The sequence below is a fragment of the Sorex araneus genome, chromosome 6 (genome assembly GCF_027595985.1).
Source record: "Sorex araneus isolate mSorAra2 chromosome 6, mSorAra2.pri, whole genome shotgun sequence".
NCBI classification, from domain to species: Eukaryota; Metazoa; Chordata; class Mammalia; order Eulipotyphla; family Soricidae; genus Sorex; species Sorex araneus.
Window position 1 is genome coordinate 86,040,365 of NC_073307.1, and position 27,187 is coordinate 86,067,551.

General features: G+C 50.0%; 1 protein-coding gene across 1 annotated transcript in view; it reads left to right on the forward strand.

Annotated features, from left to right (window-relative positions):
• Positions 1-22,504, forward strand: part of TIGAR (TP53 induced glycolysis regulatory phosphatase) — a 28,519-nt gene extending 6,015 nt beyond the window's left edge. Inside the window, exons 2-6 of the mRNA XM_055142071.1 lie at positions 1,404-1,441; positions 5,897-6,018; positions 10,876-10,953; positions 18,298-18,408; positions 20,789-22,504. Of these exons, the coding sequence (XP_054998046.1) occupies positions 1,404-1,441; positions 5,897-6,018; positions 10,876-10,953; positions 18,298-18,408; positions 20,789-21,226 (787 nt within the window). The 3' untranslated portion in view covers positions 21,227-22,504. The remainder of the gene's footprint in view (positions 1-1,403; positions 1,442-5,896; positions 6,019-10,875; positions 10,954-18,297; positions 18,409-20,788) is intronic.
• Positions 22,505-27,187: the final 4,683 nt, after the last annotated feature.

Here is a 27,187-nt window from a genome sequence, read left to right on the forward strand (position 1 = left end):
AAGTTTACAAAGAAAGGCCCTCTGAGGCCATTTGCATCCTGCCTTCTCCTCTGATTAAATCAGGCTTTCCTAGGCGGATGGGGGGAGGGAGGAGGATACTGGAATGATGTAGGGGGCTGGTGGCAGCCTCAGGTGCAATTGGGGGGTACTTCCTGTGTGTTCTATTAAAGACGAGATTTCCAGAGGAGGAATGGTGCTGAGGAATGCAATTTTTTTTTCTGAAAAAAGGGACAGTAGATCAGATACATTTGGGGCCTCTGAATTTGCTCATCTGTAGGAGAGAAAGCCTTAAAGGAGGTGTTGGCACTTAGATACTGCGCCATCGGTAACTTGTATTCTGTCTTTTTTTTTTTAAGTTTTTTATTTAAAAAATTTTTTTTATATTTAAAATTTAAAAAAAAATTTTTTTTTGGGTCAAATCCGGCGATGCACAGGGGTTACTCCTGGTTCTACACTCAGGAATGACTCCTGGTGGGGCTCAGGGGACCATATGGGATGCTGGGATTTGAACCCAGGTCGGCTGCGTGCAAGGCAAACTCCCTACCCGCTGTGCTATCGCTCCAGCCCCACTTGTATTCTGTCTTCAGGACCTCATTTATCTGTCATATATATCATATATATGCATATAAATCTTTACCCAAATGTTTCTTCTCAGTGCCATATGTGTGTGTGTGTGTGTGTGTGTGTGTGTGTGTGTGTGTGTGTATACATCACTGTGTCACTGTCATCCCGTTTTTCATTGATTTACTTGAATGGGCACCAGTAATGTCTCCATTCGTTCCAGCCCTGAGATTTTAGCTGCCTCTCCTTATTTGTTTTTCCCAACAATTGTAGGCTCTTTTCAGGGTCAGGGGAATGAGACCTGTTATTGTTACTGTTGTTGGCATATCTAATACGCCACAGGGGGCTTACCAGACTCTTCTGTGTGGGCGGGATACTCGGTAGCTTGCTGGGCTCTCCGAGAGGCATATATATATATTTCCCTTTATGATGATATATTCATATACATATATAAAAAATTTCCCCCAAAGACATATTTTGGGAGTGACAGGTCTTTCTTAGTATATTTTAATAATTTAATAATTTATTCACAAAATGTATATATGCCTCTTTAATAGAATTTTCTAACCATTGCTTACTTAAAATTGGTTTATAGTGTGTCCATTTTTAATTAGGGGCCGGTTAAAAATTTGCATTCTACCACCTTGGTTCCAGTTGGCAGTTGCAAATACCAGCTTAGAGTCCCTTGTGTTCTGACAAGTTAAATTAAGAAATATGTTGTAAAGTTCAGATGCTATCTTTTTAAGTCTCCTTACTTTTGATGACTGATTTCTTTTTTTTTTTAATAATCTCAGCAGTAACAAATTTCTAACCAATGTTATCCCCCTCCCTGTCTGTTTTAGTGGAGAAACACAGCTGAACAAGGAGAGAGTCATTCAAGGTTGGTATATATATTCTTTTTTGTTTTGTTTTGTTTTTTGTTTTTGGGTCACACCCAGCGATGCACAGGGGTCACTCCTGGCTCATGCACTCAGGAATTACCCCTGGCAGTGCTTAGGGGACCATATGGGATGCTAGGAATTGAACCCGGGTCGGCTTCGAGCAAGGCAAACACCCTACCCGCTGTGCTATCACTCCTGCTCCAAGGTTGATATATTCTTTTATATGTTAGCTGTGATTTTGACATATGAGTGTGATCCCTGGGTCATTTGAGGTGACAGGGTGTACGGGTGGGTGGCTCTGGACTGGGATAAACTGGAGTTTCAGAATGGAAGCATCGTTATCAGAGAAATGACCATAGAAAGGTGGTCAGAGCAGATGCTAGCCTTAAAAGTCAGCCTCTGGAGAACTGGAGGTAGAGAGTGGGAGAGAGCTTGCCTTGGAACTGTGCCGTGTCCCGAGGCAGCTGATCCGAGTTTCATGGTGGGCCTCGTGGTCCTACAATAAGACTGCCAGGATTGAAACGGTGTGTGTTTGTAAGCATAGTTTACCCACTGGTGTTACCGGCAATTTTTCTGCTCGCATGGTCAGAGTATTTTTTAGTGGAATCAAGATGAGGTTTACAAAGAGAACACGCTCTCTCATGTGGTCTTGTTGCTTTAATTCTCAATCAATTGTTGCCCCCTTGCGCGGTGAGTTTGGGCTTGTGGTTCTGTTCTTCCTGGGATCCAGCTAGTCTGATGGCTTTTTGGCCTCACCTGGCTGTGCTCAGCGTTTCTTCCCGGCTCTGTGCTCAGGACTACTCTTGATGGACTCTGGGGATCACTGGAGTGCCAGGGATTGAACCTGGCTTGGCCACATGCAAGGCAAGTGCCTGACCCACTGTCCTATTGCTCCGGCCCTTAATCTGACTTTTGTTTTTTAATTTTTTTATTAGTGAATCACCATGAGGAAAAGTTACAGACTTACAAACTTTCATGCTTGCATTTAGTCATACAATGGTCGAGTGCCCATCCCTCCACCAGTGCCCATTCTCCACCACCAATGGTCCCAGCATCCCTCCCGCCATCCCCACCCTGTCCCCTCCACCCCACCCCGCCTCTGTGGCAGGGCATTCCCTTTTGCTGTCTCTCTCCTTTTGGGTGTTGTGGTTTGCAGTCAGAGTATTAAGTGGCCATAGTCTACTTTCAGCCCCTTAGTCTGATTTTTAAGAAACATCGTGGGTGAATTTTTTAGCTAGACGTGCTATTTCGGTGTTGTGATTTTTTTTTTAAAGCATTTTATTCAGGAGGGGCCAGGTTAGGCGATATCTGGAGTCTGCAGAGACTGATTTTTGCAGCTGTTGCACCCTCCCCTGGAAATGAGTGAGAATTATAAGCGGGACTTTCTTTTCCGACCGACTTGCACTCCACCTCACTTAGCCTTCAGACTTAACTTCCCCTCCTCCTCCTTTGCGAAAGTCATTTTTAGCTTAGGCAGTTCTAAGAGAGTTTCCTTCGCGCTTGGAGGATAATATTCTGCCGGTCGTATTTCCTTTTTTTCCCATTGACTTCCGTTGCTCCTTCCTAGAGTGTCAGCCAAAGGTTGTTTTATCCCAGGAGCCACTTCCGAAACCTCCGTCGGTCTTGGTTCTCTCTGGGTTCCTGTAATGGATCCAGAAACGCAGCGGAACAAGATTATCCTGGTTTGGAATGTACACCGGGTGACTTCTGTCTGTCGGTCTGACTCCCAGCGTTTCTGAGACGTTCCCCACCGTTCTCCTGCTCCCTGTTGCTCTCTGTCACGTCTCTCTTATTCTCCTTTACGCCTGGCATCCTAATGAGAGGGGAAACGTTTCCAACCTCCCCCTCATGTCTGCTCGGACAGAGCTAGGTTCCATCTCCTCCTATCTTTTTCTTTTTTATATTAAAAAAATATTGGAGGGTCACAGCCAGAAGTACTCAGGGGTTACTCCTGGCTCTGCACTCAGGAATTACTCCTGGTGGTGCTGGGGGACTGTATGGGATGCTGGGATCGAACCCTGGTCAGCTGCTCTACCCACTGTGCTATCTCTTCGGCCCCTCCATCTCCTCCTATCTGCAGGCATTCAGGACTATCATGCTTGCCCAGGTGAGTTCATGCTGTATTGCTGCAGTGACATCCCCCCTTAGCCATTAAGGGACCATTTCTCGTCATTTCTCAGCCCACTCCCCTCTCTCCCTCCCCCGGTTCTATTTTTTTTTCTTTTTTTTGTTTTTTCGGTCACACCTGGCGATGCACAGAGGTTACTCCTGGCTCATGCACTCAGGAATTACTCCTGGCAGTGCTCGGGGGACCCTATGGGATGCTGCTGGTAATCGAACCCAGGTTGGCCGCGTGTGAGGCAAACACCCACCCTGCTGTGCTATTGCTCCAGCCCCCTATTTTTCATTATTGAGGTGCTTTTTTTCTGTTTTGGGAAACTGTTTCTGCTGACTTCTTGCTCCTTCCTTAGTTTTCGGCAATTTGGTCTTCGTCTTCTCCCAGGTTCCACTTGAAATCGACGTCTTCTGATTTCAGTGTCGGCAGGGTTAATAGTTCTAAATCCGTTACTCATTGTTTCTGCTGATGTATTTGCATGGCGGGTTATCTTTTGCCTGCTAAATTAGTAGAAAGTTCATTAGCTTTAATTGAGACTGTTTTGCTCGGAAGGGGACTAGCACGGGGTTTGCCACCGAGCCAAGACGCCATTAGGCTCCATCGATGGCATCCGGGAGTTCTGAATTCAGTTCTCTCCACTTTTCATCCTCATCCTCTGCACAACCTTCCTCCAACCCCTCCCTCACGCTTCCTCTCGTCACTACGGACCTCTCTGTTCGCGTTGCCTTAAGAAGCAGGTTTCAGCTCCGGATCTTCTCGTCTCACTTGGCTTCTTGGAGATTTTTCCCCTTGGTCCCATGAATTCAGGGATGTAACACGCGTGTACATCCGCAGCGTAGTGCTTTTTTTTAGTATGAGGATTCTTTTTTTTTTTTAAATCAAATCACCGTGAGATACAGTTACAAAATGTTCATGTTTGAATTTCAGTCATACAGTGATTGAACACCCATCCCTCCACTGGTGCACATTTTCGACCGCCAATGTCCCCAGTATTACCTCTCACCTTTCCATCTCTCCCCCTGCCTCCATGGCAGACAATTTCTTCCAAACTCTCTCTCTACTTTGGGCCATTATGGTTTGCAGTACAGATAACGAGAGGCCATCATGTTTGGTTCTTTGTCTATTTTCAGCACACACCTCCCATCCCGAGCAATCCCTCCAACCATCACTGACTTAGTGATCCCTTCTCTGTCCCAGCTGCCTTCTCCCCCCGCTCATGAGGCAGGCTGCCAACTATGGAGCAATCTTCCTGGCCCTTGTCTCTACAATCCTTGGGTGTCAGTCTCATATTACGTTATTTTATACTCCACAAATGAGTGCAGTCCTTCCCTCTCTTTCTGACTCTTTTCACCTAGCATGATACTCATCATGTCCATCCACTTACAAACAAGTTTCATGACTTCATCTCTCCTAACTGCTGCATAGTATTCCATTGTGTAGGTGGACCAGAGTTTCTTTGACCAGTCATCTGTTCTCGGGCACTCAGGTTGTTTCCAGATTCTGGCTATTGTGAGCAGTGCTGCAGTGAACATACAGGTGCAGATGTTGTTTCTCCTGTGCTTTTTCGCACCCTCGGGGTATATTCCCAGAAGTGGTATTGCGGGGTAGTATGAGGATTCTTCAGTGTCTGGGCCACTTTCCTACCTGGCAGTGAGCTTCTTAGACATCTTCTTAAAGGAACAAGGGAGAAGAGGGCAAGAGGAAAGGAAGGGAAAATAGGATCACGTTGAGCATTTGGACAGTGGAGAGAACTGGAAGAGTGGGTTGAGGTGATGGTTCTATTGTCCAAACATCTCTCGAGAGTAGAGATCGCAGGTCAGAGCCAGCGTTAACAGAATGCAGTTAATGGAAAGGGATCACAGGTGCACGGGGTTGGGGGGGCATGGGGGGACTCTTAACTCTGAATTCTCCTCTGCATCTCATTTCCGCTAGGAAAGATGCTTTTTGCAAAGCCCTGGATTCTGCGGGCCATCCCTGGCTGATGACCTGCTGCAAAGTTAGGTGACCTATATCCTGTGTCCAAGGAGATCTTGGCATATACTCCGATAAATATCCTTATGTTCTCTTGACGTCAGATTCCATTTGCAGGAAACCGGAGCGATAATACAGTGAGGAGGGCTTTTGCCTTGCATGGAGCCAACCCAAGTTCGATCTTCAGCATTCTTTTGAGTCCCCCGAGCACCGCCAGGAGTAATTCCTGAGCGCAGAGCCAGAAGTAACCCTTGAGTATTGCTGAGTGTGACCCACAAAGGCAAAAAAGCAAAAGCAAGCAAACAAAAGAGATTCCATTTGCCTCTCCTACTTCTCATTTGTGCACGGTTCCTTCTCCCACCTCCAGGACAAGGCGTTGATGCACCTCTCTCAGAGACTGGCTTCAAGCAAGCAGCCGCTGCCGGTGTCTTTCTTGAGAATGTCCAGTTTACTCATGTTTTCTGCAGCGATCTCCTCAGGACAAAGCAGGTAAGTTTAGACTCGTCGGTTAGGCTGATGAGTTCAAATTCTTAATAGTTATGTAGCTTTCTTAGGCAGAGTCTCTTGCCCCTGTGTTGGCTGTCTTCACCAGGGCCCCTGGGAGAGGGGGCGGCTTGAGTTTCCCTCCCCACCCCGAGCAGAGCACTGGCAGCTGAAGACCTCTAGAACTCAACCAGAGCCATGCTCAAGGCCCCTCTCCACACATTCGGATGAGTCTCACACATGAAGGAACCGGCAGAGGAACCCAGGTGTGCGGGACCTGGGGCTGAGATCTCCAAGCCTACTCAGATTGGGACTGGGTGTACTCCACCCAGATCCCCCATTTTTCAGTAGCTTGGCAGTCACACCCACAAACTGCCCCCAGTGCCATGTCATCCCATCAATGGCCAAGATCCAGAGACTATAAAGCCAAACTCCTGGAAGCACGTAGCCGCATTTGTGGCCATGCAACCTCTTATAGCCTCTTCTCCCTCTTGGAGAACCTGGCAAACTACTAAGAGTTTCCTGCCTGCACGGGAGAGCCTGGCAAGCTCCCCATGGTGTATTCATATGCCAAAAACAATAATAATGATGGGTCTCGTTTCCCTGGCCCTGAAAGAGCCTCCAATGTGGCACCGTTGGGAAGGACGAGTAAGGAGAAGCTGCTAAAATCTCATATGGTCCCCCAAGCACTGCCAGGAGCAATTCCTGAGTGCAAAGCCAGGAGTAACCCCTGAGCATTGTTGGGTGTGAGATGTTCCTTGTCCCACTTGAGCAAGTTGATGATCAATGGGATGACAGTGATACAGTGATATGTAGCCTTCAAAAAAATCTGTTGGGGGACTGGAGCAATAGCACAGCAGGCAGGAGGTTTGCCTTGCACACAGTCGACCCAGGTTCGATTCCTTTGTCCCTCTCGGAGAGCCTGGCAAGCTACCAAGAGTATCCTGCCCATACGGGGAGAGCATTTGTCTAGTTCTCTCTCTTGGAGAATCCAGCAAGCTATTGAGAGTTTCCTGCCCGTATGGCAGAGCCTGGCAAGCTACCTGTGGCGTATTCAGTATGCCAAAGTAGTAAGAACAAATCTCACAATGGAGACCTTACTGGTGCCCGCTCGAGCAAATCGATGAACATGGGACAACAGTGCAGTGCAGTGAGTGCAGTGTGCTGTAGCTTACTTGGGCAATTTTAGAATGTCTTGCAAATACAAAGTGTAATCCGAATATCTTTTTGAAAAAAGAAAACATAACAAAACAAAAGGATAGAAAGAACAAGCAGAAATACTAGACAGGAGAATTTAAGTCTCACAGACATATGTTATTGAACTCTGTTTTTAAAAAACCAAGCTATGGGGGCTGGAGCACAGCGGGGAGGGCATTTGCCTTGCATGTGGCCGACCTGGGTTCGATTTCCAGCATCCCATGTGGTCCCCCGAGCACCGCCAGGAGTAATTCCTGAGTGCAGAGCCAGGAGTAACCCTTGTGCATTGCCGGGTGTGACCTAAGAAGCTAAATAAATAGAAATTTTTAAAAAATGGTTATGTTACTAGGAAGAAATAAACGATACCTTAGTAGTACTGCTAGGGGGGAAAAAAAAGAAGAAAAACTGCTAGGAAACAGATTAAGAATGAGCCCAGACCCTGGGTAATCCCCAGCATTCCTACCCCCCCCACACACACACTCACACACACACACTCACATCCCAGAAGATCACATTGTGGCTTTATTTCAGTTGCTTTCTGAAAAGGCAAATCTATAGAGAACAGAAAATAGATTCATGGTGGGTCACCTGGGGCTGAGAAAGAGTAGGAAGTAACTGCTACGGGATGTGGGGTTTCCTTTGGTGTAACAGAAATATTCTAAAATTAGATTGTGGTCATGGCTGGATACTTAATAAATTTATTCAAAATAGTTGAATTATGTACTTATAATCAGTAAATTATGTGCTGGATAATCTGTTACTTCAATAAAGCTGTCTTTAAAAAAAAAAAAGAAAAGAAAATGAGGCCAGATTGGTAGGAGCATTCGCTCAAAGGTTACGCATATGTGAGGCCTGAGTTAGTTCCTGGTATATTTGAGCACTGATCCATGAGCACCTCCTTAAACCAATCCCCTACCCCCCCCAAAAAAAGACTCCAGATTTTCAAAAAGATCCAGATCAGGTCCTGAAAGCTCAGTGGGAGGAGATTTTTGTGACACCCAGGAAGGGCTAGCAAGTTTAGGATTGAGGAGAAGATGGGAGAGAACGTGGGACAACTCTTCATGAGCTGGACGTTGGGCAGGACACGCCGACATGAGCGAAACCCAGATGCATCCCCGAAATGAAATGAAAAAGGGTGACACGGGCCTTTGGATGGCCCTGGTGTTGCGGCCGAAGCCTGGCCCACCCCCTGGCAGGAAATTCCTCCAGCGCCCCGGTGGTCTCGGTGGAATAAAGGAGGCAAGGCTGAGAATTTGGGGAGGTGAAACTTCATAACCGTCTGGGCCAAAGAGAGAAAATTGCAGCGGTCCAAGCCAGGAGTCCACTGTCTGCAGATTTGCCATTGCTTTGAGCATGGCCTCAAGGGCCCAGGGGACAAGGAGGATGAACGAGGCCAGGGGGTGCTGAAGCACCATTGCAAGTCCTGCGTCTGCCCCTGAGTAGTCGCGGGCCACGCCGGGGGAGAGGGCAGCGTGGACAGAGCCCACAGACACACCTCCAGGTTCTCCCGGGAACTGGCGCTACCAGACACACCGGGACCGCTTCAGCCACAGCTGACCGGTGGCCCTGAGCACTCAGCAGAGACGTCGAAATGACCCACAAGAACCAGATGCAGGGGGCTGGAGCGATAGCACAGTGGGGAGGGCGTTTGTCTTGCATGCAGCCAACCCGGGTTCGATTCCCAGCATCCCATATGGTCCCCCGAGCACCGCCAGGAGTAATTCCTGAGTGCATGAGCCAGGAGTAACCCCTGAGCACCGCCGGGTGTGACCCAAAAAGAAAAAAAAAAAGAACCAGATGCAGATTCTCCCACCGGAAGGAGGAGGACCCCCTGAGCGGACTTAGCTACAGCCTCTTCACCACACCTGAGTGGGAACGGCTGGCCGGGAGCAAGGGTTGGTGCTCACGCACTGAGTGGGGATGGATGAACTAGAACCTTCCCTGCAGGGGCCGAGGGGTGGGTCTTTTCGGGCTTGTGTGCTGTGTGGTCTGGGCCACACTCCTCACCACTGTCCCACGCTCTGTGAACCACGTTGGCGACACCCCAAGACCTTCCCAGACAGGCCCTGCATGTGGCTCGCCGGCCGAGACCCCAGCGGGTGCGGACGGGGCTTCCCAGAGGGGGTGATCCTGGCCCCCCAAGACTGTTGGCCCCAGGCAAGTACTTCCAACCTCATGTGTGATTGGGGGGACATGGGGAGGCACTTTGATTATAGATGGTAGATTTGCGGGGAGGGGACTATATATATATATATTCCTATGAATAGTGTCGATAGCAAAGGACTGGAGCGATAGTGCAGCAGGTATGGCGTTTGCCTTGCATGTGGCTGCCCCAGGTTCGATTCCTCCGTCCCTCTCGGAGAGCCTGGCAAGCTACTGAGAGTATCCTGCCCGCACGGCAGAGCCTGGCAAGCTACCCGTGGCGTATTCAATATGCCAAAAACAGTCACAACAAGTCTCATCATGGAGACGTTACTGGTGCCTGCTCCAGCAAATCAGTGAACAGTGGGACGACAGTGATACAGTGCTATATTTGGGTCCAGTCATCCCGTTGCTCATTGAATTGTTCGAGCGGGCACCAGTAATGTCTCTCATTGAGAGACTTATTGTTACTGTTTTTGGCATATCCAATACGCACAGGGAGCTTGCCAGGCTCTGCCGCGCGGGCTCGATATTCGGTAGCTTGCCGGGCTCTCCGAGAGGGGTGGAAGAATCGAACTCAGGTCAGCCGTGTGAAAGGTGAACGCCCAACCGCTGTGCTATCGCTTCAGCCCACAGTGCTATATATGTATGTATGTATATATATCACGAATCATGAAATCCCATTGATCGTCGATTTCTCAAGCGGTCTCAGCAACTTCTCCATTTGTCCTATCCCTGAGATTTTAGAAGCCTCTCTCCACTCGGCCTTCCCAATGATGCCACATTGGAAGCTCTTTCAGGGTCAGGGGAATGAGATCCAGCTGGTTACTGGCTTTCGCATATGGATACACCATGGGAAGCTTTCGAGGCTGTCCCATGTGGGCAGGGAACTCTCAGAACCTTGCCAGTTTCTCCCAGAGGGAGAAGTAGGTTATAAGATATCACTTCTGGGAGCTCGCTTTTAAGTCTCTGGATATTGGCGGTTGATGGGATTACCCACACCTGGGTTCCTCTGCCGCTACCTTCATGCGTGAGGCCTGTCCGAATGTGTGGAGAGGAGCCTCGAGCATGGCTGTAGCTAGGTTCCGGTGGTCTTTGGCTGCTGGGAGCTCTGCTCGGGGTGGGGAGGGAAGCTGGAGCCCATCCCCTCCGAGGGGCCCCGGGGAAGACAGCCAGGTGTGCGGGCAAGAGACTGCGGGCCACACCGTGGGCCACTGGGCTCCATCCACGCTGCCCTCTCCCCTGGTGTGGCCCGCTATTTTATATAAAATATATATAAAAATATTTTATTTAATGAAAAGGCGGGGAGTAGGGGAGGGGGCCTGAGGTGTCTGGGAACCTCTGGGTTAGGAGGTGACATCAGAGCTCAGCGTGGAGAGACAAACTGAGTAGCACCGAAGACTAGGGGAAATGATTTGTCGTTCTGGGTTTTATTCACTCCAAAAGCTTAACGTGATTTCTAGGTTTGGGCCAGGGCATTGTTTTGATGAGAGAAGAAAGCGACCTTTTTTTTTTTTTAATCAGACAGTGCTTGGGATTTTGGAGAAGAGCAGATTTTGCCAAAATATGACGGTGCGGTACGATGCCCGGCTGCGAGAAAGGGTAAGTCACCCCCCTGCTCTCAGGAGCCCCCTTTCTATTCTCTCCCGGAAGTTGGTCAGTGAATCCCTTCGATGCTCGGGATGTGGATTCCCCACACACAGTGTTAAGACTCTCTGTGGGGGGGCGGTGCTGGAGCGATAGCACAGCGGGGAGGGCGTTTGCCTTGCATGCAGCCAACCCGGATTCGATTCCCAGCATCCCATATGGTCCCCCGAGCACCGCCAGGAGTACTGAGTGCAGAGCCAGGAGTGACCCCTGTGCATCACCAGGTGTGACCCAAAAAGCAAAAAAAAAAAAAAAAAAAAGACTCTCTGTGGGGATGGACAAGATTCCCCACGCTCGGCCTCTGACCTCATAGGGTTGGCTCCGGTAGGAGCGGCCCCTGTGGAAACAAAGTAAACTCCCGAGAAAGTTTACTTTCCTGCATGGTAAAGAAACAGTTTCCAGTCCAGGTAAAGAAACAGTTTCCAGTCCACCTGAAAGGTTCTCCCGCCAGCCTCTCAGTCCCACATCCTTATTTGAAGCATCAAGAGAGGGCCTGGAGCGATGGCGAAACACCTGGGTTTTATCCCCAGCACCATCCGAGGTCCCCTGCGCCCTACCAGGAGTGAGCCCTGAGCACAGAGTCAGGAGTCAGCCCTGGGCCCCGCTGAGTATGGCCCCGGAACCACACAGAGAGAGAGAAACTCGAACAGGCTTCGTGCCCATTTTATGAATCAGAACCGAATCTTCCAGAAGTGGTGATTCAGCAAAAGCCAGACAGCGATTTCAGCCACCCGCCCCACTCCCTGCCCCAGAGCACTGTTTTTATTCTCTGCAACAAGAGCAAAAAGCTGGTTGCTGTCCCCGCCTGGCCAGAAGCATTTGCTTTTTTTTTTTTTCGGGGGGTCACACCCAGTGATGCACAGGGGTTACTCTTGGCTCTGCACTCAGGAATGACTCCTGGTGTTGCTCAGGGGACCCTATGGGATGCTGGGAATCGAATCCGGGTGGGCTGCATACAAGGCAAACGCCCTCTCCGCGGTGCTGTGGCTCCCACCAGCAGCTTGTTAGCACGGCTCAGATGCAAACACTTTGGGCGAAGACTCAGTCTTCTTGTCGTTTTGGGTTTTTTTTTTGGTCTCACCTGGCAGTGTTAGGGGCTTCCCTTGACTGTGCTCAGGGATCACTCTGGAGGACCTGGGGGAACCCGGTGGGATGCCGGATCAAACGCGTGCACGGCAGATCCTCTCCCTGCTGCGCCATCGCTCGGGGCCCAGACTTGCTCTCTTGCCCGGGAAGCAGTTCTCCAGGGCTGCGGAGACTCAGCCTCGGCCCTCAGCACAGCCCTGCCCGGCCCCGCGCTCCCCGGGGCGGCTCCCTCTCTCGGGTTTCACTCCCCGGGCGTGTGACGGGTCTGTCTCCCACCGGCCGGGCCCCTCTCGGTTTCTATTTCTGGGCCCCTGGTGCTTCCAGCTCGGAAGGGGACACCTGCCCTTTCCTCTACCTGGCTCGCGCTGTCCCCGGTGCTCAAGCCCACAGTCCCTTATCTCTGGAGCCAGGGCACAGGTGGGGGTGCTCGTCTGTCAGTGCTGGGCGTGGGGGGAGTCACGGGGACCATGTGGTCCCGGGGTCGGACCTGGGCCCTTCTGTGCAAAGGGCTAGAGAGCCCTTTGAGCGCTCTCTGTCTGTCTCTCTGTCTCTCTGTCTCTCTGTCTCCCCTCAGACCATTCGAGAATCTCCACTGTCCCTTTGTATACCCCATTGTCACGTCCGCCTCCAGATAATTCTGGAATCTTTCATTTTTCTGGAGATCCTAACATCTCTCTCCTTTAGTGCTTAATGCCAGCCATATGTATGTGTATGTATATATATGCCATGAGACTTACCACTGAGCCACATCCTCTGTCGCACACACATACACACACACACATATATATGTATGTGCATATGCATGAGAGTCTAGATTTGATTTCAAGAATGTCTAGGAAAAAAAATCAGCAAGCATCAGCACGCGTGTGGCGCTTCCACCAGCTACCGAAGACCTCTTGCAGTTCTTTGTGTTTGCTGTTTTGTTTTTTTTTTCTGTCTTGGGGCCACACCCGACTGTGCTCAGGGCTGCCTCCTGGCTCTGCACTCAGGGGTCACTGCTGGCGGTCTGCGGGGGACCATCCGGGGTGCCGGAGTGAACCCAGGTGGGCTGTGAGCAAGAGCCCCACCCACCGTGCCGTCGCTCCAGCTCAGGCTCTTGCAGCTCTGTCATCTCTTTCCCTGTTTGCGTTTTCGTCAGCAGCCAGAGTAATCTTTGGAAAAATCTGGCTGCCTCACCCCTGTAATAAAACCGTTCTCTACTTCCTTCAGTGAGCAAAGGTTATTCAAGCTCCAGCCTGCTTTCAGGAGAGCGTGTGTTCTGACCACCATCTGCCTGCTCCCGCTTCATTCGTGTTTAATGCCAACCACATATAGGCAGATATATAGGCAGATAACCATATATAGGCAGAGAGTCTCTGGCCCGCGCGCCTGGCTGTCTTCCCCGCGGCCCCTCGGAGGACATGGGCTGCAGCTTCCCTCCCCACCCCGAGCAGAGCTCCAGAGGCCGAAGACCTCCAGAGCCTAGCCACAGCCATGCTCGGATCAGGACTGGGCCTCTTCCGCCCAGATCCCCCATTTTCCAGTAGCTAGGCGGTCACATCCAGGGACTACCCCCAGCGCTGTATAATCCCACCAACGGCCAACATCCAGAGATTTAAAACCAAACTCCTGGAAGTTTCTGACATCTTATAGCCTACTTCTCCCTCTGGGAGAACCTGGCAAGCTACCGAGAGTTTCTTGCCCGCATGGGAGAGCCTCGCAAACTCCCCATGGCATATTCATATGCTGTAACCAGTAACAATTCTGGGTCTCATTCCCCTGACCCTGAAAGAGCCTCCAATGCAGCATCATTGGGAAGGACGAGTAAAGAGAGGCTTCTAAAATCTCAGGGCCAGGACGAATGGAGACGTTACTGAGACCGCTCGAGAAATTTGATGATCAAAGGGATGATGATGATATGTAAACATACAGATTATGCTTTATATATATAAAATTTATATATTAATGCACTGTAGCACTACCGTCCCATTGTTCATTGATTTGCTCGAGTGGGCAATATTAATGCAATAGACATATATTTTATATATATTTATACATTTATATATTTTATATGTTTATATGTATGTATAAATTTATAAAATGCATGCCTATTACATTAATGTATTAAAGTATATAAGTATATATAAAGAATATATATATATATATATGACAGGGGATGTGGCTTGGTGGTAAATCTCATGGCCTGCATGCATGAGAACCTTGACTCGATCCCCGGATTGTCCAGGAAAAAAATTTTAGCAAGCTTTAGCACACGTGTCCAGCACTGTGACTGGAATCTCCTCAGGAGTCCTACTTTGGGGGCTGGAGTGATAGCACAGTGGGGAGGGCGTTTGCCTTGCATGTGGCCGACCCGGGTTCGATTCCCAGCATCCCATATGGTCCCCTGAGCACCGCCAGGAGTAATTCCTGAGTGCAAGAGCCAGGAGTAACCCCTGAGCATCGCCGGGTGTGACCCAAAAAGCAAAAAAAAAAAAAAAAAAAAGTCCTATTTTGTCCGGAGTTGGAAAATCTTTATTTTTAGGCACTCACACTGCAGGGACAACCCCCCAGGCCCCCAGAGCTCGTCACGCGCAGGGCCACAGAGCCCGCCGGCCCAGCTTGCACTCTCCTTTCCCACGGAGGCTGCTGGCCCTGGCACCCCTGCTTCGTGTGGCAACCTGGACCAGTCCAGTCTCCCTCCCTAGAACTGGTACCCAGGTCCTCCTTGCCCTGCCCTCAGTGAAGCTGTGCGCCCCTCTGCCGGGAAGCCACCCAGATCAGCCTCTGCTTATGTCCAGGCTGGGCCATCTGCGGTCTCCCTCATTGCGGTCAGACTCCTGAGCTGTGGGTTCTGCTTCTCACTAGTTTCTCTCTCTCCGCCCCTTTTCATTTTCCCTTTCGGGACTGCTGTGCCTGCTATGCTGCATCTCGGTCAGGCGGGGGCGCCCTGGGTCGTCCCTTCCCTTCTCTCCTTCCCCAGCTCTGACCCTCTTACCGACCGCCTTTCCAGGCGACTGGGGTTGCCTTCATGTTCCCTCTCTGGAATAAAGGTGGTGCTAGATTTGGCTTCCAGATGTGAGAATGTGAACTTGAAGATGGGGAGAAGTCACAGGAGGTGCATATATGGCTAGTAGAAAAAAATACTATTTTAGGGGTCCGGGGTGTAGCTCACTGGTAGAGCATTTGCCTTGCACACGGACATGCAAAACCCCTCCACCTCTCCACCCCAGTTTTCAAAATTAACATTTTCCTGCTTACAGTTTCTGTCAGACAGTGGTGTTAAAATCCTTCAGAATTGTCAGTGCAAACCAGAGAGAATGATTTCTCTCTTCTAAAATAGGATGCATGTAATCCGCTGTTGTTGGGGAATGAGAATAAAAACAGACCAGGGAGAAAAAAATATCTACCCTGCAGTCACTTGACAACATTTTGGTACATGTGCTCCCGGTGTGGCTGAGTTCTTTTATCTGTCTGTCTGTTCATCCATCCATCCATCCATCCATCTATCCGTCCATCCATCTATCCGTCCATCCATTCGTCCGTCCATCCATCCATGCATCCATGCATCCATCCATCCATCCATTCATCCATCCATCCTCTTATTTGTATTTTTCTAAATGTAATCCCACATGTATTATTTTTAAATTTGTTTGGTTTGGGGCCCGTATCTGGTGGTGCTCAGGGCTTATTCCTGGGCGCTGAGATCAGGAGTTACTCCATGGGATGCCAGGGAAAGAACGTAGGTCCGCCGTATGCAAGGCAAACGCCCTCTCCGCTGTACTGTCACTCAGCCCTTATGATTATTTTGTCGCCAGTTTACCCCCATTATTCTTATTGCCTGTAATTGCACATTTGTATGGTTATGTAATTTCTCTTGACTGAGAGCTGTGACTGGCATCAGAGTTATGGCCAGAGTTTCCGCTGATGGTTAAACACCTGTGGAGACTGGAATGCTAGTAGATAGAAATGAAGGTAAGGTGCTTTCCTTGCATGTGGCTGACCCGGGTTTGATCCCTGGCACCCCATATGGTCCCCCTGCCCCCAGCCTTCCAGGAGTGATCCCTGAGTACTGCTGGGTATAGCCCCTCCCCCCTCCAAATAACAAACAAACAAAAAACCCACAAAAATGTTTAAACAAACCAACAGATGCCTTTAGTGCTATTTACTTGGGGGCAGGAAGATGGTCCGGGACATCAGCACGTGCCTTGCATGCGACTGGAGTAGCCACAACTCCGATTCATACCCCCGACACCGCCCATGGTCCCACACCTGAGCACTGTCAGGTGTGGCTCTGGGAGCCCTCACCCCCCAGTTCAGTGAAAAGACTGTTTGAGGGCTTGAGAGTCCGGGGCTGACGGTGCCTGCCTTGTATGCCGCTGCTCCAGGCCCCTCCCCAACATCACACGTGGTCCCCCAGCATCTCCGGGGGTCACTCCTGAGCACTGAACCAGGAGTAGCCCCTGAGCACTACCAGGTGCCAAAACACGACCCTCCTCCCCCCAAAAGAGCAGAGTCAATTCTTTGTATACCTAACTAATTTGTTTCTGAGAGATGAACTTTCTGAGCATACTTTTTTTAAAAGAGCCATTTTTGGTTCATTGTTATTTTGGTTGGGGGAGGTGGGACATTGGGCCACACCCAGCAGTGCTCAGGGCTTACTCCTGACTTTGTGCTCAGAGATTTTTTTTCCTGGCGGAGCTGAGGGGACCGTGTGTTGTCCGGGATCAAGCTGGTGTTGGCCGCATGCTAGGCAAATGTGTAACCCCTATGCTATCTTTCCACCCTGAATATGCTGTTTTTGGAGTCATATATTGTTTAATTTCCTTCCAGAAAAACTCTGCCGTCTTATACTGCCTAAAATGATCAAGCAAAACATTCTTTTTTTTTTTTCAGCTTTTTTTGGGTCACACTCGGCAATACACAGGGGTTACTCCTCGCTCTGTGCTCAGGAATTACCCCTGGCGGTGCTCAGGGGACCCTATGGGATGCTGGGAATAGAACCTGGTTCAGCCGAGTGCAAGGCAAACACCCTACCCGCTGTGCTATCGCTCCAGCCCTCAAGCAAAACATTCTTCCTCACGTTTGGGGCTGGAGAGACAGGACAGCAGCCAGGGCGCTCACCTTGCCCGTCTCAGGCTTGAACCCCGGCACCTCCTATGGTTCTGCGTGTTCCACCAGGCATGATCCTTGAGTGCCAAGCCACGAGTAAGCCCTGAGCATTGCTGGGTGTGGTCCCCATATGAAACAACAAAACCAAACAAAGCCTTCTCATGTTAATACGGTGTTTATACACAGCTCATGTGAAGGCTCTTTGTTCGTTCAGTTCATTAACTCATGAGAAGTGCCAACTTGAGTTTCACGTTATAGATTTCCCCTCAGGTAAACTTTTCCCTGTTTCCTTTGGATTGCACCATGTTGTTATTGTGTCATTTGTGTGTGTGTGTGTGTGTGTGTGTGTGTGTCTGTGTCTGTGTGACCTGGGAGTTTTCTTGAGACTCGGTCTCTGAGATGATTATTTAGCTTTAAAACCTGTAGATCTGACTTTAAATTTTAACTGTGCTCATTCAAATTAAAACAGACCCTGAGACAATAGCTAGATTCTTTTTTTTTTTTTTTTGCTTTTTGGGTCACACCCGGAGATGCACAGGGGTTACTCCTGGCTCTGCACTCAGGAATTACTCCTGGCGGTGCTCAGGGGACCATATGGGATGCTGGGAATCGAACCCAGGTTGGCCACATGCAAGGCAAATGCCCTCCCCGCTGTGTTCTCGCTCCAGCCCCAACAATAGCTAGATTCTAACCTGTGCGAACATCCGCGTGCCCGTTTGTCCGTGTGCAGGGTGGGGGGTACACCTGCCTCAAAGTGCTGCTGTTGGGATCAAATGAGAGAGTTTGTGCAGCTCACTTGAGCCTTGCCCAGGCCCCTCTCCAGCCCTGGCCTCTCTGCCAACCCCCATCTCTGTGCAGCCCAACCCTGCCACTGCTGGGGTTAGCCTGAGTGGGTGATTCACGACAACGCGTCAGGTCCTGGGGTCGACCCCTCCTGGGGGGAGTCGTTTCCTGGGGGGAGTCGGTCTGGCCTGGGACCCAGCAGGTCCCGACCCCCTTCCCTGGCCAGTGAAAGGCAGTTCTGCTCCTGCCCGCGAGGCTGTGCTCCATCCTGGCCTTCCACATGGCACTCCGCGCTGATGCTGTGAATTCACGGAGGCGCCTCTGTCTGTTGGGTCCTTGTAGAAGTACGGAATTGCAGAAGGGAAGCCGCTCAGCGACCTCAGGGCGATGGCCAAGGCCGTGGGGGAGGAGTGTCCGATGTTCACGCCACCCGGAGGAGAGACGCTGGACCAGGTATGTCTGGGGAGGGGGCGGGGCAGGGTGGGGAGCAGCGGGCAGGTCGATGAACTCGCCAGGGACTGTCGAACTGACATCTGATTTCTTTTCTTTCTTTTTTTTTTTTTCTTTTTGGGTCACACCCAGCAATGCTCAGGGGTTACTCCTGGCTTTGCACTCAGGAACCACCCCTGGCGGTGCTTGGGGGACCATATGGGATGCCAGGGATCGAACCCGGGTCGGCCGAGTGCAAGGCAAACTCCTTACCCGCTGTGCTATCGCTCCGGCCCCATGACATCTGACTTCTTGTGTACGCTCGGTTCCTGTGTGACAGCCGCCAGGCAGTTGGAAGGTTTTGGTTCATGAAACAGCTGTGTGATATGATTGGTTCCCCCCGCCCCCCTTTTGAAGCTGTCTTCTCTTGTCACCAAAGGTTAAGTTGGCAGCCATCACAGAGAGCAGATTGATGAACTCATTCATTCACTGGAAGGGGGGCGGCAGCACACGTGGTGGTGCTCAGGCTTATATCTGGCTCTGTTCTCAGGTTGTGGGGGCCATAGCAGGTGCCCCCATCGATCGACCTTGGGTCAGCCATGTACGAGACCAACACCTTACCCACTGGACCATCGCTATGCCCCACCCCCCAACAGATTGAAAGTGGTGCATTATATTATTATTATTATTATTATATATTTTTTGCTTTTTTTGGGTCACACCTGGCGATGCTCAGGGGTTCCTCCTGGCTTTGCACTCAGGAATTAGTCCTGGCAGTGCTCGGGAGACCCTATGGGATGCTGGGAATCGAACCCGGGTCAGCTGCGTGCAAGGCAAACGCCCTCCTCTCTGTGCTGTCGCTCCAGCCCCAAGTGGTGCCTTACTAGGTGGGACTGTTCCAGGCTCCTGTGGCAGGAAGGAGTGTCCTTGGCGGGGGAGGGCACTTGGGTCGAGCAGCCAGGGCGGGGTCCGAGGGGAGTCCGGGCAGAGAGGGGAAAGGGGACAGAGAGGCACATCTCAGGTTTGCCCGGACTTGACTGACCCCCGGCTCAGGTTACCAGCACTGTATAGTGTCCCCTCAGCAGGGCCAGGAGGCACCGCTGAGCACAGAGCCAGGAGCATGTGTTTATGGAGTGTACTTCCGAGTGTGGGCTATAAAAACAGGAAGAAGAAAGGGGCGGAGGGGGGAGGGGGCAGAGGCTCGCTCTCCCCGCCGTGTTCTCCCTTGAACACATACCTTCCTTGCTGGTCTCTGCTCCTTCACTCTTTCCGCTCTGGAGAAGCCCACCTTCTCTCTTGGTCATCTGCTTCTCCTTTGCTCTCCCCTTCACGGGAGCACTGTGTCACTGTCGTCCCGTTGCTCATGCATTTGCTCGAGCGGGCACCAGTCCCGTCTCCATGGTGAGACTTGTTGTGACTGTTTTTGGCATATCGAATACGCCACGGGGAGCTTGCCAGGCTCTGCCGTGCGGGCGGGATACTCTCGGTAGCTTGCCGGGTTCTCCGAGAGGGGCGGAGAAATCGAACCGGGTTGGCCGCGTGCAAGGCAAACACCCTACCCGATGTGCTATCACTCTAGCCCTTTATTCACTAACCAGAGGAAAGATTGCTTCTAATTGCATTGATGGGCCCCGTGTTCTCTTCTGGCCTAACCTAACTATTTTCATGAGCATCTGAAACTTAATTTCTATAGAAATTAAATTAAATTAAATTTCTATGGCTATATTATCAGGGCTTTGCGGTCAGGAGTTAGGAATTGAGTCTTACCTTTGTCCCCAGTGTACTTCCAGAGTTCCACAAATGGGTGTCAGTGGGTAGGGAGGGGCGCGGTGGCACTCCCACATTTGAGTCCGATAGGCTGTAGGCCGGAGAGACAGAAGTAGAGATGGGGCTTAGGTTGCCACGGTAGAAAAAGGAAAAGTAAAGCCAGGGCTGGAGTGGAGTGAGTACGGGGGGCAGTTTGGGTGCTTGCTTGCCTTGCACGTGGCCAACTGGGGGTTTGAGCCCTGGCATCGTATATGGCCCCCGAGTACTGCCAGGAGTGATCCCTGAGCACAGAGCCAGGAGTAAACCCTGAGCACAGAGCCAGGAGTAAGCCCTGAGCACAGAGCTAGGAGTAATCCCTGAGCACAGAGCCAGGAGTGAGTCCTGAGCACAGAGCCAGGAGTAATCCCTGAGCACAGAGCCAGGAGTGATCCCTGAGCACAGAGCCAGGAGTAAGCCCTGAGCACAGAGCCAGGAGTGAGTCCTGAGCACAGAGCCAGGAGTAAGCTCTGAGCACTACCGGGTGGGATCCGGAAACAATAAAGAACAAAAAAAAATCCAAATCAGTTTTCTTTTCTGTTTACGTTTCGAAGCTGGTCGTCGAAGTCACTTGATCTCACCTTTCCTCCCTTCCCTCTAGGTGAAGGCACGCGGGAAAGAATTCTTTGAGTTTCTCTGCCAGCAGATCCCGGAAGAACTAGACCCAAAGGGGCGGGTCTCCCAAGAAGGCCAAAGAAACTCTCTGGAAACGTCCTTGGTGGAGATATTCCCCTTCGGGAAGAACCGCGCTCCCGCGCCCGACCCGGATAGTGGCGCCCTGGGCCTGGTGGCCAGTGTGCTGGTGGTGAGTCACGGCGCCTACATGCGAAGTCTGTTCAATTACTTCATCACCGACCTTCAGTGTTCCCTGCCAGGCACCGTGACGGAATCCGAACTCATGTCCGTCAGCCCCAACACAGGCATGAATGTCTTTATCGTAGACTTGCAGAAAGGACCCGAAGCGAAAACAACAGTTCAGTGTGTGTGTATCAACCTCCAGGAGCACCTCAATGGGAAGACTAAAGCTCACTCCAGCTAGGGCCGCCTCCCAGCCTTAGACGGGGTGGGCGGGGGCTCTCCCAGGAGTGCCTTTGGCCTTCTGTCCCTCCTCTGCTAGCGACGCCTCAGAAACGGTTCAGGAGCTATTACGGCAGGTTATAAAACTCAGATGGCCGAGAGCCACAATAAAACACTACTGGAATACCGTTTCTTTCTTTCTTTTTTCTTTTGTTTTTGTGCCACATTGGCGATGCTTAGGGGTTACTCCTGGCTCTGCACTCAGGAGTCTCTCCTGACAGTGCTCAGGGAACCATTTGGGATGCTGGGGATTAAATTTGGGTCAGCCACATATAAGGCAAATGCCCTACCCTCTGTGCTCTCTCTCCAACCCCTGGAAGACCATTTCAGACAGCCTGATTCAAGTATAGCTGGCACTTTCAAGAGTGCTTTTACTATTACACGTATATTCAGTTCCATTTCCAAGTGGTGAATGGATAAAGAAACTCAGTATTGAAAATTGGGGGATTAATAGTTTAGTTACTATAGTTTTTTTCCCCATTTTTTTCTTCTTTTTATGGTGTTGGCATATTTCTTAATGGCCAAAAAACCCACAAAGAAAACCAAAAAAATCTAGCCTATTTTATTGACTTTCGGTAAGATATACTGTATGTTTTATACTATTTCATCTGAAGCTAGAAAGGGGTAGCTAATTATAATTCCCACTGCATATTTATAGTGACAATATGTTATATTTTTGAAGTCTTTTAAATTAAAAGTATTATCTTCCTAAGTGTATATCACTGTATCACTGTCATCCCGTTGTTCATCGATTTGCTCAAGCAGGTGCCAGTAACGTCTCCATTCGTCCCTGTCACATGCTACTGTAACCCAGTGGCTTACTGGGGGCTCTTTCAGGATCAGGGGAATAAGGACTGTCGTTGTTACTGTTTCTGGCATATCGAGTACACCACGGGTGGCTTGCCAGGATCTGTATATAAAGTTAAAAAAAAAAAACCCTAAACATAGAAATCAGCAAATACTAAGACAAAAGTCAGCATTTGACTTTTCCTTCTTATCATAACACCACGACTTACACAGTTGTTCCTAATACAGTTGCTCGAGGCATTCAGTGTTCCAACACCAGACCCGCCACCGGTGTGTCCTTCCTCCACCGGTGTCCCCAGTTTTCTGCCCCCAACCCCGGCCTGCCCCCTCAGCGGGCACAAACAAATGTACTTCATTGTGCTTGTTACAACACAAACGACAAATGGAACTGTTAAAAGACAGCTCAATAAAAGTTGATTTGTGATCACCGCTACATCTCGCTGTGATGTCACTGAAGTCATTGTCTGAGGAGCTGCCGTGCTGATTAGTTCTAGTCGAGTCTTCTGTATTATTATTTCACTGTATCACTGTCATCCCGTTGTTCGTCGATTGACTCAAGTAGGCACCGGTAACGTCTCTATTACACTCAGCCCTGAGATTTTAGCAGCCTCTCCTTACTCGTCTTTCCCAACGATTGGAGGCTCTTACAGGGTCAGGGGAATGAGACCTATTGTTACTGTTTTGTTTGTTTGTTTGTTTTTTCTTTTTGGGTCACATCTGGTGATGCACAGGGGTTACTCCTGGCTCTGCGCTCAGGAATTACTCCTGGCACTGCTCAGGGGACCATAGGGGATGCTGGGAATCGAACCCGGGTCAGCCATATGCAAGGCAAACGCCCTACCCACTGTGCTATTGCTCCAGCCCCTATTGTTACTGTTTTTGGTATATCGAATATGCCATGGGTAGCTTGCCAGGCTCTGCTGTGCTTACAGGCTACTCTCGGTAAGCTGTGCTCTCCAAGAGGTATGTGTACGTCTGTTACTGTATTTGGGATATGAATACGCCACGGGGAGCTTGCCATCTCCCAAGTGGACAATAGACTCTCGGTAGCTTGTCAGGTTCTCTAAGAAGGAGAACTAGGCTATTAGATGTCTCGCGCATTATTATTTAAGCTCACTCAATTGGATGGTCTCCTGTGCAACTTTCCCATCAAATTTTCTGTGTTCCTACAGGGCTGACAGTACCATGAATTTTGGAGGTGTCCTGCGGCTGCCCACAGCCAGGAGCTAGAGAACTGGAAGTATTTGGTGGCATGGCCCCTTGATGAGGCTCAGCTGTAGAGTGGGGCTCGATCTGTGCTGGAGGGGTCAGGTGTGGGTAGGGCCTGCTGGGCCTTCAGAGAGAAAAGGGACACTGTTTGCCCCCGTCCTGAGAAGGCCCCAGAGGCATCCGCCAGGAACGGTCTACTGGGGGCGGGGGGGAGATTCAGGAGCATTGTGTGTTTTCCAGACGAGCCGTAGAGCTGGGCTATTTCTGTGTGGGAGGATGAACTGTTGAATGTCTCACTGGAGGGCTGGGAGTGTGGATCAATGCAGATTGCATACTGATTGGGTACTGTCATTAGAAATTAAAGTCTTGGGGCTGGAGCAATAGCACAGCGGGTAGAGCATTTGCCTTGCACACGGCTGACCCGGGTTCGATTCTCAGCATCCCATATGGTCCCCTGAGCACCGCCAGGGTAATTCCTGAGTGCAGAGCCAGGAGTAACCCCTGTGCATCGCCGGGTGTGATCCAAAAAACAAAGAAAAAAAAAGAAAGAAATTAAAGTCTTGTTTGATTAAAAATAGGAAGACATGTGAGCCAGAGATCGAAGAACCACTATTTCATCTCTACAGGCTGACGAATTTAGCTGGAGGAAATCTCTAAGGAAACTAAAGTTAATAGTTGGACCACTCAGTGATCCCAGAATAAAGGAAATTCTTCCAAAACAAAGTATGAAAAGTGTTTTCTTATGAACCACAATATGGGTTTGGTTTTTTGTTTGCATTCGTGTGTGTGTGTGTGTGTGTGTGTCTTGAGGGGGGCGGGGTAACTGTTCCTCTTTTTTCAAACAAAGTATGAAAAGTGTTTTCTTGTTAACCACAACATGGGTTTGGTTTTTTGTTTGCATTCGTGTGTATGTGTGGATGTGTGTGTGTGTGTGTGTGTGTGGATGTGTGTGGTTAACGGTATGTGTGTGTGTGTGTGTGGTGTGTGTGTATGTGTATGGTAGCGGTGTGTGTGTGTGTGTGGTAACTTGTGTGTGTATGTGTGGTAACTGGTGTGTGTGTGTGTGTGTGTGTGTGTGTGTGTGTGTGGTAACTGTTCCTCTTTTGTCCACCAGGTGGCAATGGAGCGAAGGGGTTTTATACCTGCTATTGATCTCTTAAAAATCCTAGTCTAAGTTAAGGCTGAGACATAGTGCAAGGGGCAAAGCCCTTGTCGGGCACCGGGTGAGCCCTGGTTTGATCCCAGGTACCCCGTAGGCCTCCCTCGCACCACCAGAGGTGATCTCTGAGCACAGAGCTGGGAGTAAAGCCTCAGGCACTGCCAGGTGTGGCCCCAAAGCACAACCCAACAAAATGCCTCATCTAAATGCAAAGTGTTGTTATGCGTGGGTCGCTTTTAAAGATCGTGCTGGTGGATGTTATCGCTCCTGAGCTTTCAGGAGGGTTACTCAGTAGGTGTCACTTTAAGACTGAAGTTGCACTGAGTTGAAACTTAGTGGAAGATCACGGGAGTCTTCCACTAAGACTTCCACTGATGGATCTCAGTGTCACCCTGCTCCCCCTGTGTGCAGCAAGCCAGCTTTTCTTTTTTTTTTCTTTTTGGGTCACACCCGGCGATGCACAGGGGTTACTCCTGGCTCTGCAGTCAGGAGTTACTCCCAGCGGTGCTCAGGGGACCCTATGGGATGCTGCGAATCGAACCCCGGTGGGCTGTGTTCAAGGCAAATGCTCTCCCCGCTGTGCTATCGCTCCAGCCTCTCTGTCCATATTATTTGTTTTCGTATTTCTTGGAGCTCTGTTGAGCTGTATAAAGCTCTAGTTACTTAGAACCACCACATTGAATAAATATGGCCCATTTGATTTATTTTCCTTTTTGTGGACTTTTTATTGTATTCTACTTCCTTATAGAAACAGTGCTTCAGGGAATAGCTTTGCACATCGTTCCCTGGTCCATGTCATAAATATTTACGCAGCTCCAGGATGACAAGAAATCACACACATAGTTTTCTTTCAAATGTTTTTTTTTTTCCCCAGAATGGTGGCACTTGTTCAGTGTCTGGTTGAGTTGGAAAGTTCCTGTTTGCCACCTTTTTTTGTCAACACTTTATCAAGTGATGGCAGCTGATGAAATTTTGAAAAGTATTATTTTAGAGATTTTTCTGTTTGCAGAGAACATTTTTTCCATGTGGGTACTGGCAGGATTGTCTCAGGCAGTCGCTGCTATAAATTCTTCGCCTGGTTTTCTCTGGGACTCACTTTTCCTTAGTGGCAGCCGTTGCTGCTATTGCAAATATCTTCCAGTTCACTTGTGTGTTCCGTGTGTTTCTTGGGATTTTTATTTTCATGTCTGTGTTTTGTTGCTATGTGGGGACGCGTCCATGCTGTACTTGTGTCTGACTCCTGGCTCTGTGCTCAGGGATCACTCCTAGTGTGGATTGAGGGGCAATGTGTAGTGCTGGGGATAGAATTGCATTGGCTATGCATGCAAAGCCCTCACCCTACCCTTTGTATTATCTCTCTTTTTAATTTTTATACCAAGCTGCTTTGTTTGGCCTTTAGGAACTTATTTTCTTTTTATTTTATTTTTGAAATTTTTAAATTTTTTTTTCTTTTTGGGTCACACCCGGCGATGACCAGGAATCTAGTTTCAGGGATCCCATAGGGAATGGCTCCATGCAGGGCAAGCAAGTTACCTCCTGCACTGTCTCCCCATTGGGTACTTATAGTCAGCCAGACTCTTCCCAGCATGCCTTGTGGTGTTTCCTTTCATCATCATCATCCCGTTGATTGTCGAATTTCTCGATCGGTCTCAGTAACGTCTCCATTCGTCCCGGCCCTGAGGTTTTAGACACCTCTCTCTACTTGTCCTTCCAACGATGCTGTGCTGGAGGCTCTTACAGGGTCAGGGGAATGAGACCCAGCTTGTTACTGGTTTTGGCATATAGATACACCATGGGGATCCTGCGAGGCTCTCCCATGTGGGCAGGAAACTCCCAGTAGTTTGCCAGGTTCTCCCAGAGTGAGAACTAGGCTATAAGATATTGCGTGGCCTCAAAGCGGCCTCCCGCTTCCGGGAACTTGCTTTTAAGTCTCTGGATGTTGGCCATTGACAGGATTATGCAGCGCCGGGGCAGTCCCTGGGTGTGACCGCCTAGCTACTGGGAAATGGGAAATCTGGGCAGAGGAGGCCCAGTCCCGATCTGAGCAGTCTTGGAGGTCTCAGCCCCGGGTCCCACACACCTGGGTTCCTCTGCCGGTTCCTTCATGCGTGAGGAGAGCTCCCGGTGGCTGAAGACCTCCGGAGCCTAGCCACAGCCATGCTCAAGGCCCCTCTCCACACATTCGGACAGGCCTCACGCATGAAGCTGTTTCCTTTATGTAGAACAACATCATCTGTAAAAAACTAAGGCACACCGAAGGGCTTGTGCACTCTGGGCTCTCCGGGCAGCTCTGTCTCACCGCCCGTGTTTGGTGCTCTGGAACCGCCTTGTGTGGCTGTTGGTCAAGGGCAGGCGATGGAAGGAAGAAGGCCAAACTGGTTGCTCGATCAGTTTATTTCATTATCTCTCTCTGCTTCTCTCCCGGCTCTGGATCTCTCTCTGGATCTTGCCCCCCAACTCACTCTTACAGTCTAGTTAAATCCCCCCAGCATGAGGGAGTTGGGGCGTACACATAGGTGTGATCACAATCAATAGGGGTAAGCTTCCTTCCCCTCAGGGGATGCTTCTCCTAGGACTGATTCTCTTTCGGCAGGAGGATCCACCCAAGGGCAGAGTCCCATGGGTGTGTTTCTCCTCTCCTCATCCAGCAAACATATAAGCGTTCATAATATTAATCATTTTGTATAGACACAATAAGAAATGCATTAAAGCTTATAGAATTGCTCTCCTGGGGCCATCTCGATCTCA